Genomic DNA, 15,157 nt, shown 5'->3' on the forward strand with positions numbered 1-15,157 from the left:
ATACAATCCTATCTCTGCAGGGGGCACTAAAATTTCTGGTTTAAAAAGGGGAAGGCGAAGGCGAAGAGCAAAGCTAAGAAAGGGAAAAATACGATTTCCTCTGCTCTATCTGCCACAATGACAGCATCAAATGTTCGTGGAAAATCCACTAAAGATGTAAGTCCCATGCGTAAATGGATACAAGCCAAAGGGGGGTTAAGAGTATAGCTTTACGGTTATCGGGTACTAGTCCTATAGAGGGAGACAGTTTAAAGAATCCTCTTGACTCCACTCTTGGCAATGGTACCTCACCGGTTCTGCTCGTGACCCCGGCAGCAATATTTGCACCTGACATGGTTCAGTCTGATGGTGCTAGTGTGCGGCAGGAAAAAGACAAATCTATATCAATTTGCAAAAACATAGAAGAATTGGATAAGTCAAGTACTGCCGCTCCTGCTTTATCTGTGCACTTATCCTCAATGGAAGAAGTTATTCCTGGTACTTCACACTTATCTCCCCTGGCTTTTTCTACAGTTTCTTCTTTGGATTTAATCCTTAAAACATTATTGGAACATCGGCAAGAGACTCAACAGAACTTTCTACAACTAAGGGATGATAACTGCAAAATGCAGAACTGCTTATTAGAGGTCACTAATAAATTGAGTGGGGTTACAAAGAAGATCGAAGAGTTGCAGCAGAGGGTTGTGTGGAGGAGTCCCTAACTAATACAGTGGCTTCAACTAACCAGCATGATAAGTATATTGAGGCTTTGCAGAACAAAGTGGAAGACTTAGAAAACAGACAAAGGCGGCAGAATCTCAGACTTTTTGGAGTACCCGAAGGATCAGAAGGGTCGGACCCCCGCATTTATATGGTCAAGCTGTTTCAAAGGGCATTCCCAGACTTGGCCGACTGGGATTTGCACTCCCAACTTCAGCGTGTACACAGATTGCCAATGACTAACAGGAATAAGGAGAGTAAATTTCCACGACCTTTTATGATTTATTTTGGTAATTACTTACTCAGGCAATCGGTTTCGATTAAGGCTTGGCCTAATACTCCTGTTACTGCAGGAGAAGTAACCTTTTTTTGAGATCTGACCTTAGTAAGGCCACTATAGACAAAAGATGGAGACTGCGCCTACTTATTGACCCTTTCAAATCAGTGGGTGCACAGGTGTTTCTTCAAGAGCCTGCGCGTCTAAAAGTAATTAAATCGGGACACACTTATGTTTTCAATGATGTTAAAGAAGCTGAGCTGATCTTTTCTAAAATGGGATAATGTATTTCGAATTTTCTTTTTTTTGTTGTGCTAAGCTTGTTCATTTTGGTACCGTTTTCTTTCTCTTTTTCTCTTCTACTTTTCTCCTAACTATATGAGTTCAATATGGAGGGACGGGGGGTTAGATGGAGACCTCTTTGGTTCGCTGCCACTCCAGTGGCAGCAGTAGATAGAGGGAGGATTTCCCGGTAAGTACTTATGGGTGGGGGGTTTAGGGGTTGGAGGGTAGGGGTAGTGGTGGAGCCTGGGGTTGGTTATTTTGCTCAAAAAAGATGACACAAGCACAGATTGTTTAAGACACAAAATGAGAGAGATTTTCTTTAGACTAAAAATAGGAACCTGAACATATTTAGATATAAGATATGTATCAATTTAGCTGTCTAGCCTGGAATGTTTCAGGCCTTAATAATAAAAGCAAGAGGCAATTGGTTTTTGAAGAGCTTAAAATGTACAATCCTCATTTAGCACTGTTAACTGAAACTCACATATGCTACAAAGACTGGAAACTGCTTGAACAAGGGGGTTATGAGCTATTGACATGTACAACTCTAAATGCTTCTATTCGAGGGGAGCCATACTCAAGAAAAGACAATTTAAAGTAGATATTCTTAAAGCAGTTTCTGATAAGCCTGGATGCTGGTCTATTGTACAAATTAACATAGCAAGCGGCAAATATGTTTTCTGTGCTTTATATGGTTCAAATAGTGACGATGCTTATGTTTTTGACAGATTAAATATGGAACTACTAGAATGGGAGGGGGAGCTAATACTTATGGGTGATTTTAATTGCGTTATGAATTATGTACAGGACACTACGAGACAAGGTACATCTACACGTATGCGTAAGACACGAGCGGCTATCTTGGAACTTTCACGCATACATAACATAAAGGATGTCTGGAGATACCTTTATCCTAAGCTTGCAGGCTATACCTATTATTCAGCGCCACATGAAATGTGCTCACGCATTGATATGGCATGGGCCTCTGATAATATACTAGAAACATGCAAAATGGAGATTTGCCCAAGAGTAACCTCGGATCATAATCCTATCCTACTACAACTTAATATTATATCTAAAATAGTAGAACTTAGGATGTTTTCATTCCCTAGATACTTGTTGTCAGATTCAATATTTATCACCCAGCTGAAGGATCATATTAAAGAATTTTTGGAGTTTAATATTAATTCTGCGGCACTAATTTATGTTTGGGATGCTTGCAAGGCGAGCATAAGAGGGTTTGCCTAGCAGGTCATTTTTAGGCAAAATTCTAAACGGAAGGAGGAGATTCGTGATATTACTTCTAGTATCCGGACACTAGAGAAACATCTTGCAGAAACTCTTAGACAGGTGGCCCTAGGAGTACCCACTTTACTAATCTCAAACCAGCTTGAACTTAAATTAATTACTTTAAGATCCCACACAAAAAACTTTTTAGAGAGCGCATTAGCTGCAAATTACATAAATATAAGCTGTCGCAATATGAAAGTGGTGATAGAATTGGAAAAATTCTAGCCTATAAAAGAGCAGAAGACAGTGCTAGCTCACTAATTAAAGGTATAAAAGGATCAGACGGAACTATCTATACTGAACCAGGACAGATTCTGCAACAATTTGTCTCGTAATATAGCAAACTTTATACTCCAGAGCAATACCCTACGGAGGAAAAATTATTGAGGTATATTTGGAAGAATTGGGTATTAGAAAAAGAGGTAGAGGCGATGGAACAGTTGGAAAAAGAGATTTCGCTCTCGGGACTTAAGCTTGCTATCTCCTCGCTTCCTTCTGGGAAAGCAGCCGGAGATGACACGCTCCCAATTGTACTATATAAAATATGCTGTGATGAATTGCTCCCTCTGTTATGTTCCGCCATTAATCAAATAGGCGACACTGGTAAGGCCCCTAATTCTTGGAGAACTGCAAAAATAATATTCTTTTTAAAGAAAAATAAAGTACCTACAGAGTGTGGCTCTTATAGGCCCATTTCTCTGATTAATGCGGACGCCAAGGCTTATGCCAAACTGCTTGCAATGCGGCTTGCCCTACTTATGCCTAAATTAGTTAATGTACAACAGCACGGTTTTGTGATTGGCAGGGACACAACCGCGCATGTTAACACGGCGTTTACCGCATTTGATGTTGCAGCCATTAATCCCTCCCCACTTGGCATGGTGTTATTAGATGCTGAAAAAGCATTTGACCGGGTGGGGTGGGATTATCTTTGGTCTGTCTTATCAAAGATTGGCATTAAGATACCATTTTTAAGGAGAATACAGGCCCTGTATGATTTCCCAAATGCAAAAATAGGCTATGCTAACATGATGTCCTCCAATTTTCCAATTTTAAGAGGCACTCGTCAAGGTTGCCCCTTATCACCACTCTTATTTGCTCTCTCTATGGAGCCATTTATAAATGCTTTACAGTCTCAAGTACACATTAAGCCCTTCTATTATGGAAATAATATGCTTAAAATTACAGCCTACGCTGATGATTTGGCAATCTATACAACAGAGGTTGCAGAAGCAATGGTAGGAATTACGGAGGAAGCCAACGATTTCGGTGCCGTTTCCGGATATAAATTAAACCTGAATAAAACGTTAATTATTGTGAACTACAAACCTTCTGTTCCTGTCCAGGGTATTTGTCAGACAGCCACCTATCCAGGTATCAAAATTTCACCTAGTGTTAGGGATATTACTGCACTTAATTATGACACCTTACTGAAAGACACTGCGGTTCTTCTTAAAAAATGGCATAAGGTCCCCCTCAACTTGTTTGGACGGATAAATCTTATTAAAATGAATATCCTTCCCAAATTTCTATATTTGTTTAGGTCTATCCCCCTGTTGGTCAATAATTCTTTTTTTAGAAAGTTAGATGGAATTCTTGGTAGCTATATTTGGGGCTATAAAAAAGTCGCAGATCATTATCTTTTTTGAAGTTATCATTTATTAAAGATGGGCTCACTTTCCCAGATTTTAGAATTTATTTTTATGCCACCTTTTTGGGCCGACTGCGTAGCTTCTTTAACTCTAGTAATCCGCTTTTTTTTCACCAATTCATGATAGGTTCAGAATCTAAACAATTTCTTGCCAGAGCTAATGATACGAATTACTTTAAGAGAGTCAAGTTCAAGACCGCTAGGGATGCGGTTCGTATTTGGAAAAACGATTCTGGCTTTTGATGCGACCTCCATCTTTCATCCTAACTTGGCGCTCTGGGATAACCTGGGACTACCGGGTATTTTCAGTGATAAAGTAGGGAGATCTTGGGCTAATTTTGATATAACTAGGCTGGGGGATTTATATGGCATAACAGGCTTACTGGTGTTCGAGACACTTAAACTACTCTATAAACTACCGGAACAAATGTGATTTAAATATATACATATTCAAGACTTTTTTTAGGTAAATTGAAATTAAAAGAACAATCAGACTCAGAAATATGGACCTGTATTTATAGAGAGAAAAGTAAAGCTTTGATTAGTATAGGTTATAAATGCTTCAGTCAGTTTAAGACTGATGATTGCCTGAACCTCGCGGAGAAATGGGCATCTAGAATGGGGAGGTGTATATCTTCTAATAATATATCTACATTTCTTCAACACATCAATAGCCTGGTTCATTCATCTAGCCTTCAACTACAAGCTTACAAAACTGTCTGTCATTTATACTATACTCCATTACGTATCTCCAAATGGTCTGGAAACACTGCTATTAGCGACCATACTAAATGCCCCAAATGCAACCTTGCGGCAGCAGATCTGGAGCATATGCTATTTTCATGCCCTTCGCTGCGCGTATTTTGGGATGGGGTAGAAAACATTTTGAGGCAGAAATGAATACTTCCTACCTTAATTTCAGCCGAGATGGTATTACTTGGCATATTCTCAACTACTGACTTATTTAAGGATCTGCTATTTGTTTTGATTTCATGTGCAAGACTGACTATTGCAAGGGCATGGATTTTAGTTAAACCACCTCATGTAACCGAATGGTGGTCCTTGGTGAATGAAATTTATGATATGGAACTCTCCATAGCGAGAACAAGAGGGGCTCACTCGCTCAATAAATTGGAAAAAATCTGGGGGACCTTCCTTTCAGTGTGAATTGAATGGCTTCTATATTCTATCTATCTTTTATTTTTCTCTTTTTTTCTTTTTTTTCTTGTTGTCCTCGGGTGTATGATTTATTCTCTTATGCAAAAATGAGATGTTTCTATTGATATTATGATTGCTGATTTTCTTTTTTTTTTTCTTTTTTTTTGTGCTAACCGACTCTCTGTATTTCTTTATGGCTTGTGTCATCAATACAAAATAAAAAAAATAAGAAAAAGATAATCCTAAACATTGAGCTTAGGTTCAACCACCTAAAAATATTTCACTTTGTGTCGCTTTCTAGGTTTCTCCTCATTGAAGGATTCCCACTCGCCCAAGCTATTTCAATGCACATTCTCTTCACCCGCATGAACATACAGCCCATTATCAGGCAACAAAGACTGAAGTTTATCATGTCCTGAAGAAAGACAGAATGGTATGGGCATCTTTAGTGATTTATTAAACTCAATAGTGCCTTGATTCCCGTAGTCTCTCAGCTATCAATGCACCGGGGCAGGAGGAGATACCAGCACCAGGAGCATCAAAGGTAGATAACCATTTAAATGTCAAAGTGTTTATGGCATTTAACAACTGAACACAAGCTCATCTTGGGCAGGCTGCATTCTTTGACATACACATTTAAAGGCAGAGACAAATGTATAGTGTACTGCACACCACATGTGGTTGTAGACATTATGGCATGAGTCAGAATTGCTGACTGCCATCTTGTTTTGAGATGTATGTGGAACGCTGGTGCAGAGAAGGTTTCATACTGAGCAAGGGGGTATCACACCTCCACGAATAAGCACGATACAGTTGAACTGTGTCTATACATGGTTCATTCCAACAGGTGTGCAGCAGCGTACTTAGCTCATGGCTGATAATGCCCGGAACTACACCTTTGAGCAGGGAAGCAATGCCATAGAATTTGCACAGAGCAGGCAGGCGCAAAGTGAGGAGAACAGTAGTTCAGAAACAATGTAGCACTAGTAATAATCAATCCCACGAAGGCGTGCCTTGTACTGTATAACAAAGCAGTCAACAACCAGCGATGAAAGGAGGAACAGACCACCACACTACCAAACCACTTGGCCAGCACGGCCATGGACACATTGGAAATGGAAGGGCAAACACGGGATCACACAAGGAATGCAACTGCCAGTTGCAGGGTCGATGATGAAGATACAATTATCAAACATTTCACAATAAACTGTGATACAACAAGCTGGCATTTATCTTTTAGAGATAAGCAAGGAGCAGCTGACTGCATAACTAGTTTTGAGGCAACTGCACAGAATTTGAGAAGAACTGTTTGACAGCGCTAAGAAGTATCCCAGAGAACTTCAAATCACGTGGGCCTGCTACCTTCTCTTATGCATGCAGAGGTGAGGGCAAAACACGGACTACTTATAACACCGACAGGAGGATGATATGGCACAGACGCGTGCCTATGAATGGAGAAGCAGTTTCAAAATTATGATGGTGCAGACATAAAGAAATTTGTATGTGCTATGACAATAGCGCTAACTATGCCCCTGCATAAATGAACAAGCAAAATCCAAATCAAATGCAACTGCAACATGCCATGCATAATGTATCATAAAATAGGTAAAAGTTCTAAAAACACGATTCGGGTTACCCTTGTAACACGTATGGTTATAGATTTGTGATAGCTAGGCAAGTGAGTGGGTGCCAAAGCAAAAAACAGAAGAGGGGCCTTGAAAACTACGCAAGCTAAGAGGGGAACAACCCGCCAGGGCGAGATAAATGACAAAAAAACATGGAAAGGAGGTTCCCAATAGTAAGGAGGAGGTATTCACAACTCTCTAAATGAAGGAAAAGAGCCAAAAGCCCACAAAAGACATAAAATATATCAAATGTTTCTTTTTATTAGCATAGAAAAATAATTCAGTTATTGAAATTTAATATACAGTACATTTCTTTGTCTTAATTTTGTATGAGGTCATCGTAAGAAATATAAACAAGATATATAAACACAGCCTTAGGACAACAAGGAGAAATAAAAATTGGCACACAGCTCACTCACTCTTCCAGTCAACCCAAAATCATACCCATACCAAAACTCACACTCACATTCAAACAAGAAACATCCAAGAAAAGCGCCGACAGGCATTTCGGAACAGTGCCAAAACAGGCTACCTTCATCAGGGCGCAAGGTGCTGATGGAATGGATAAGAGTGGTCTTTCAAGATCCAACAACCCAATCCTGGGAAGGAGTCCTAATAACAATCAAGGCTGGCAAAACTTCTCATGAAAACTGTCTGCCAGAAGGGCCCTCAAGAAGTCATGGATATTCAAGGCGAGTAAAATTCGCCCTCAGTATTCACACGAATAGCCGGAAAAAACAGGATTTCAAATTCCGGAAAGGCCAAACAAATGATGAGGACGGTCAAGACTTAAATATTTGTCGTAGGTCCTGTATAGACAATCACCCAGAGGTACAGACAAATTGCAGGAAATGATAAAAATGTCAGCTATACACAATGAGGCTAAGGTTTCGAGACTTGAGGGACACGAGGGGTCAATGCAGAATCCGGACCATATTAAATCAGTGTACCGGAACCATCAACAGCGTAACTACAGGGAGTCGGAAGCTTTCAATGCAGGGGACATGATGAGAATAAGTAGCCTTGCACGGAGCAGATGACCAGCCCGATCGAGAACCAGCAGCTATGCCCCTCGACTTTGCAGACCGAATACTGAGTGGGTTCCCTCATTAGTAATACAATTCTCTAAACTTGAGAAGTCAAGGCAACCCTCTCGTACTCTTTTTTTAATTAAAAGATTTCATATTTAGATGGCAAAATATTGAAGCACATTGCTTTTTCCATGCAAATCCTAAATGAATTGAACCTTACCTTTATCATCACATACAGTAGTTCCTAAACCGCACACCCAAATGACAAATCGCATGTCAAACACTCGCCAAAATGTACGGTCTTTTATTAATCAGCTGTTGTGACTGGACATGACTAGTTGTTTATGAAATCCTTCCAAAGGAATCCTTGGACATTTCGAAATATGTAGATTACATGGATATTTGAAAGGACTGCTACTCATCTCAATTTATTTCTGAATTGTACTGCTTTCTTTGTAAAACACCATCTCCTCAGTGTGTTTCTCACTTAAAGTGTCTTACCCATTCTGTAATGTATCCACTCCATCACACAATTCAGCTATCTCTCGTAAAGAAACAAGCTCCTTGTTCACCCACTAACATATTCTGTATGAATATTTGTTAAACTGATTTAAATTAATCAGGCACATGTAAGTGTATAATTAGATGACAACGCCTCCTCGAGTGCATATAGTACGAGTGAAATAGTCCGTTTTTGTTTTTCATACCTCCAATTTCCTGTGATCTAGCACATCATAAGCTTTGGATTTGGTATTTGCTAGGATGGTCTGGTATCGAATGCTGAGTTTGTCAATTCCTTCAGTCCTAATATTTTGCAAGTCAGAAAGACTTTCCAGAATGTTGCTCATTTCTGATATCTTTTCCAAGCGCCTGGAGAATGTATCAAACTTTCCAAAGATGTAATTTTCACTAAAAGATAATTGGAACACAGACAATATTTATGAAAATCGTTGAACCAATATGTGATTTCAGAAGGATACAATATGAATGCAACCCTAAACTGAACACTACAACACAATATTTATTTGATAACTAGACATAATATCGAATCCAAAATATAGAATAGCCATAATATCGAAGTCAAAATATAGAATGGATAAAATATCGAATGGACACAGTATAGTGGTGAAAAATATCGAGTTGAAGGTAAGTATTGTAATATCGATTATCAAAATATAGAAAATCAAAATATCGAAGTATATATAATAGGTATTAAAATATATCGAATTTTCAATAATATCGAATTTTTTAAAGTGTTTTGTATGTTAGTATATGTGTGAAAAGTGTATATTATTTTTGTAATTTATTTTAAGTGCTGAATTTTTTGTTATTTAATTTTTGCGTAATTTAATTCTGTAGCGGGTTATGGGTTTATAGGGGAGTAGGGTGGGAAGTAATTTAATTATATTAAATTAAATATGAATTTTTAGAAATTACGAATTATTTTTTATTTAATTTTGTGTTTTAGTTCTTTAGCAGGTTGTGGGTTTATAGGAAAATAGGGTGGGAAGTAATGTAATTGTAATTAATAAATATTTTTATTTATTTATTGGTATTCATTTTGAATTAATTGTTAATTAATTTTTAATTGGTAATTAACTTTTATTAATTGGTAAATCATTTTTATTAATTCACTAATTGATAATTACAATAATTGTATTAATTTATTTTCTGTAGCAGATTGTGGGTTTATAGGGGAATCAGGTAGGAAGTAATTTAATTGTAATTAATTACATATTAAAAATACTTTTTGTGTATTGATAATTAATTTACTGTTATTTATTCATGGGTATTAATTTTTAATATTAATTAGTCTGTGTTATTGAGAATTAATTAGTTGTTAATTAATTATGAATAGGTAATTAATTTTAATAACTAATATTTATTTGTATTTCTAAATGATTAATTATTACATAATATTAAATTGGTAATTCATTTCTCTGGAGTGGGAATAGTAATTTTTACTCCTACGCTATCCAACGCTTTCCCTATGGTTGCACTCTCTGGAGTGGGAATAGTAATTTTTACCCTCCTGCTATCCAACGCTTTCCCTACTGTTGCGCTCTCTGTATTGGGAATAGTAATTTTTACCCATACGCAATCCAACGCTTTCCCTACTGTTGCACTCTCTGGTGTGGGAGTAGTATTTTTAACCCTCTCGCTATCCAACGCTTTCCCTACTGTTTCACTCTCTAAGGTGGGAATAGTAATTTTTACCCTCCAGCTATCCAACGCTTTCCCTACTGTTGCACTCACTGGAGTAGTAATAGTAATTTTTACCCTTCCGCTATCCTAGGGTAAAAATATTGTATATTTTTTTATTAATATTACGTTTATATATATATATATATATATATATATATATATATATATATATATATATATATATATATATATATATATATATATATATATATATATATATCCGCTCCCAGGTTCTGACACCTCGAGTGCTTTTAGCTTCAGTTTATTCAGCAAAGCTGAATAAACTGAAGCTAAAAGCACTTGAGGTGTCCGAGTGGTTCTTTTACAAATTTCAGAACCTGGGAGCGGATATTCACAAAGCGCCGGCTTTGGTACTCGGACCGCCCAGACAGCCTTGGAATCTCTCCCGGCACTCGTGGAGCGAAATATATATATATATATATATATATATATATATATATATATATATATATATATATATATATATATATATATATCTATATCTATATATATATATATATATATATATATATATATATATATTCAATGAAAAAAACATTGGTTATAGAACATATATAGTTAGGAATTTTCATTTACAAAACCTTATTTTACTCGCATAAAACCATTGAAATTCCATATATAGTTAGATGCGCTAACTATATATCGCGCACCCGCAATCCACTGCTGATGATGTCACATATTACATCATTCATGACATGGTCAGTGACATCACTGATGACATCACTGATGACATCTCAAATGACATCACTGATGACATCACTGATGACAACACCCAGTGACTGTATGTTTCTGTAAAGTTAAAATATGTCTCACATATTGAAGAATGAGTGGATGTATAAATGTCTGGATGGAGGATTTAGTAGGTGCATGACTGATTGTATGAGGGAGTGATTAAATGTGTCTCACTGAGAGCATGGGTTAGTGATTAAACTGTATTAATTTGTGCATCATTATATCTGTTGTTCTGTAAAGTGCTGCATGTGTTGATCAGTAGCTATATGAGTAACTATATGGGTTATTGAATGGTTGCCCAAGTATTTGTATGGGAGACTGAGTATGTGTGTGGGTGGCTGGGAGGTGTATGACTCTGTGCATAGATGTGTGAACAGCTGATTCACTAGATGTATGGGTTCAAAACTGCATGTGGAAACAACTGTATGGGTGGTTGACTGTGTGTATGAGTGTATTGGTGAGTGAATGGATATCTCAGTGCTACATGTCAAAGTAAGTACATATGTAAAAGACAGTACATGTGAGAGTTGACATATATAAATAACTGTGCATAAGAGCCAGTGAATGTGTGAGTGGCTGTATGGATCATTGTGAACTTGTATCAGGGATTGTATAAGAGAGAAAATATGTGTTAGTATATATTTGAATAAGTAAAGTTTGTATAACTGTATAGTTCAGGAAATGGAGGTGTGATTGATTGTTTGCATGACTGACTAGTTGTGTGAGTAACTCCATGGATGAGTGACAGTCTGTGAGTGTCTGTTTACACTGATTGTATCTAAGGTTATATTAGAGTCTGAAGAGGTTCATTGTATTATCACATGAATGATATCATGAGTGATGTCACCAGTGATGTCATTTGAGATGTCATCAGTGATGTCATCAGTGATGTCATTTGATATGTCATCAGTGATGTCATCAGTGATGTCATTTGATATGTCATCAGTGATGTCATCAGTGATGTCATTTGAGATGTCATCAGTGATGTCATCAGTGATGTCACTGACCATGTCATGAATGATGTAATATGTGACATCATCAGCAGTGGATTGCGGGTGCGCGATATATAGTTAGCGCATCTAACTATATATGGAATTTCAATGGTTTTATGCGAGTAAAATAAGGTTTTGTAAATGAAAATTCCTAACTATATATGTTCTATAACCAATGGTTTTTTCATTGAATTTTCAAGGTTTTGTAAATGCAAATTCCTAACTATATATGGACTATAACCTATGGTTTTTTCTGTGAATTTCAATGGTTTTTTAATAGCAAATATCAAAAGCTGTCAAATGTGAAGTACGTGATAGGTAAAAACGTTTTCGTGTTTATGCACGCTGATGTGCTTTGAACGCTGCCCCCCCCTCCCTTCTTTTCTCTTAGTAGTACTCTCTCTTTGCAGATAGTGAACGGTAGTTAACGCAGACCTTTACCCCCGTTGTAATCCGTCGTACCTGCTTGTCTCTCCATTTGATTGATTGTTATCCAAGCATTTACTGTTTTAGAATTGGTTCTCTTTGGATCATTCTCTATTTACAAACAAGCACAAAGTCGCAATACTCTGTTTAGTGTTTGCAGATAGTGAAAAATCGTGTAAAAAAATAAAAGTAATCGAGTAAAATCAGTAGACCACTAATTCGATCTCTTTTTGACCTCGGTAAAATACAAACATTAGGAACAACCCTTCATGAGAAATACGAAAATAGTGAAATGAACTGAGCTCCACACCATGAGGGCTGCAAGACAGCTCGACTCCGCCACCCACCCCGCCCAAAATAACGACAAACCCTATGCAAATATTATAACTATAGACAACACACCAGCAAAGAAACAGGGTAAAACATTTTATTAAATAACTATTTACATAACTATTTTATACTTTTTAATGCCCGATCCGGCTAGCTCAATCGATCGAGCATGAAACTCATGCACTGATAGCAAGCATTGAGAGTTTGTAGAACGATGGCTTCAGATTTTCCACATACGGTGTAGTAGCGCGAACTGGGAGGGGGCGTTTGGATCCTGCCCCTTCCCCAAATAAGATTTTCATACGTGAATGTTCGTTCATGCTTTTTGTCCCTGAGTTGCTTCGATTTCACTGCCTTACACAAATGGCATAAGTCCTGGATGTTGAGTGCCATACTTCAGAGTTCTAAGCAGCGCTTGTAACACTGTTTAAACCTTATTTGCACCTGCTGCAGCTTCACTATTCAAAGTAAGTGGGGTCCGTTTGTGGACCTGACTGCATTGGAAAACAAAAATGTGATACGGTGCCTCCCTAAACCGCTTGACGGAGGCCCCTGAGGGGCGGTGAGATGGCGCAGACTGAGAGGGGGCGCTTGGCTCCTGCCCCCTCCCCAAGTCGTGTTGCCCTGGTGTGGCCTGAGATCGCCCCCGACATAGGCGGCCGGCTCCCGGGGTCCGGCGGAATTTTTTCCCTTTTGATGACTCTTCCATTCTGGACCTTGTCCCACAATCCGTTTGACCTGAAGACACACTGTAGTGGGGCGCCCCTTTACCGTTTTAGTTGCCATTCCGCCCGCTTTTGGTACTCTGTGCCTCTTCCGCCATTCAGCTGTTTACCGCCCGCTCTTGCGACTACAGCGTCTCGCTCACCATGTAGTTGAGTTGCTCCCGCTCTTAAAATTTAACCGAACTTTTTGGACTGCTGAAAGCGGTTGTATTCCGACCACTGGTTGGTGGAGACATTTTGACTATATTCTGGACCTGCGTTCTCGCGTAATGCGTCATATGACGCGCCGCGTTAGCGCACCCGGAAGTGCTCCGGTGCGCAAGGCACAGCTTCCCGGAAACGATCCAGAGCGCGCCGCGCAGCGCGTAACGTAAGCATAACAGGTCATGTGACTTGTTAATAAAACTTTTCATTGGTTCATTTTACTTTTGTTTTCTTAATGATGTAAGACTAGGTCATGTGACCTAAAAATAACACTTTTCATTGGATTAAAACATTTTTTTTCCCAAACGATGAAAGCCCCACCTTGTTTCTGGATGTTTCAGACTGAAGCTGGCGTCACCATGAGAGCACCACCATCTCGTAGCTCCGTCGTGGCCATTCCGCAAGCAATCATGGCAGCCGCTCCCCACCGGAAGCCTGCGGGAGTCGAGGGCCCCCAAGACTTTTGTACAATCTTCAAGGCTGAGGGGACGCTTTCGAGAATGGAACCCAAGCCCTGGCAGACAAGCGTCCGAGTTCCAAGGTGTCCCAGGGCCATTTTACTGGACCAGGCCCAAATCCGAAGAGCCGGCCGCCATTTTAAGAGTCCTGTGGCAGCCGCCTATCGCTGCACCGCAAGAGTGGGAGCAACTCAACTACATGGTGAGCGAGACGCTGTAGCCGTAAAAGCGGGCGGTAAACAGCTGAATGGCGGAAAAGGCACAGTGTAGCAAAAGCGGGCGGAATGGCGACTGAAACGATAAAAGGGCGCCCCACTACAACAGACGAGCCTCCGCCATGTGCTTCAAAACTGCATACGTATCTCGTGATATCAAGGTTGGGCAATCAGTACACAACAAGCAGTTACGAGTCCCATTTACACCGGCGCCATTTTGGGCGCGGCCGGGCAGGTCCAGGATCTAGTCAAACATAACAAATGAGGCTGACGTCTCTGAAGCAGTTGACGCACAGCAGGACATAGCAAATAAACATGAAGTCTCTAAAGCTGTTAACTCACTGCAGGACAAAACAAGTGAACCTGAAACCTCTGGAATAATTGTCGCTCAAAAGAACAACACACAAAACTCTATAGAGCCTGAAGAAAGAAAAACAAAAGGGCACTGTAGTTTCAGACACACTTAACACTAATGACTAAACAAAGATATCGTCTGTTTATGAAGCAGTTATCATGTTCACAGAATTGACAAAGAAGTGTGCAGACACCAATGCTATTAAGAAACACAAGGAAATCCCTAACGCATCAGCATTCTCGGAAGAGATTGACACAGATAACATCTTAAGGAACAAAGAAAGACAAAATAAGGATGAGGAAGTTATCACTTTAGTTTTTTCATCAGCTAGCGACAGCAAGAAACATATTGTAATGGAGATTAGAGAGGCTACGGATGGATAAATAAATTATCAAAAGAATTAGCGACTCCCCCCTTTAGCAAATTGGCTAAATCTTTGCGTAATTTGGACATTAAAGTTATATTATTGTTGTTGTTG

General features: G+C 38.9%; 1 protein-coding gene across 1 annotated transcript in view; it reads right to left on the reverse strand.

Annotated features, from left to right (window-relative positions):
- LOC147722959 (dynein axonemal heavy chain 5-like) overlaps positions 1-15,157 on the reverse strand; it is a 1,378,573-nt gene that overhangs the window by 1,217,139 nt on the left and 146,277 nt on the right. Inside the window, exon 15 of the mRNA XM_086965349.1 lies at positions 8,724-8,925. Coding sequence (XP_086821475.1) covers positions 8,724-8,925 — 202 coding nt within the window. The remainder of the gene's footprint in view (positions 1-8,723; positions 8,926-15,157) is intronic.

This window comes from Lissotriton vulgaris, chromosome 4_1 (assembly GCF_964263255.1).
Source record: "Lissotriton vulgaris chromosome 4_1, aLisVul1.2, whole genome shotgun sequence".
Classification (NCBI taxonomy): domain Eukaryota; kingdom Metazoa; phylum Chordata; class Amphibia; order Caudata; family Salamandridae; genus Lissotriton; species Lissotriton vulgaris.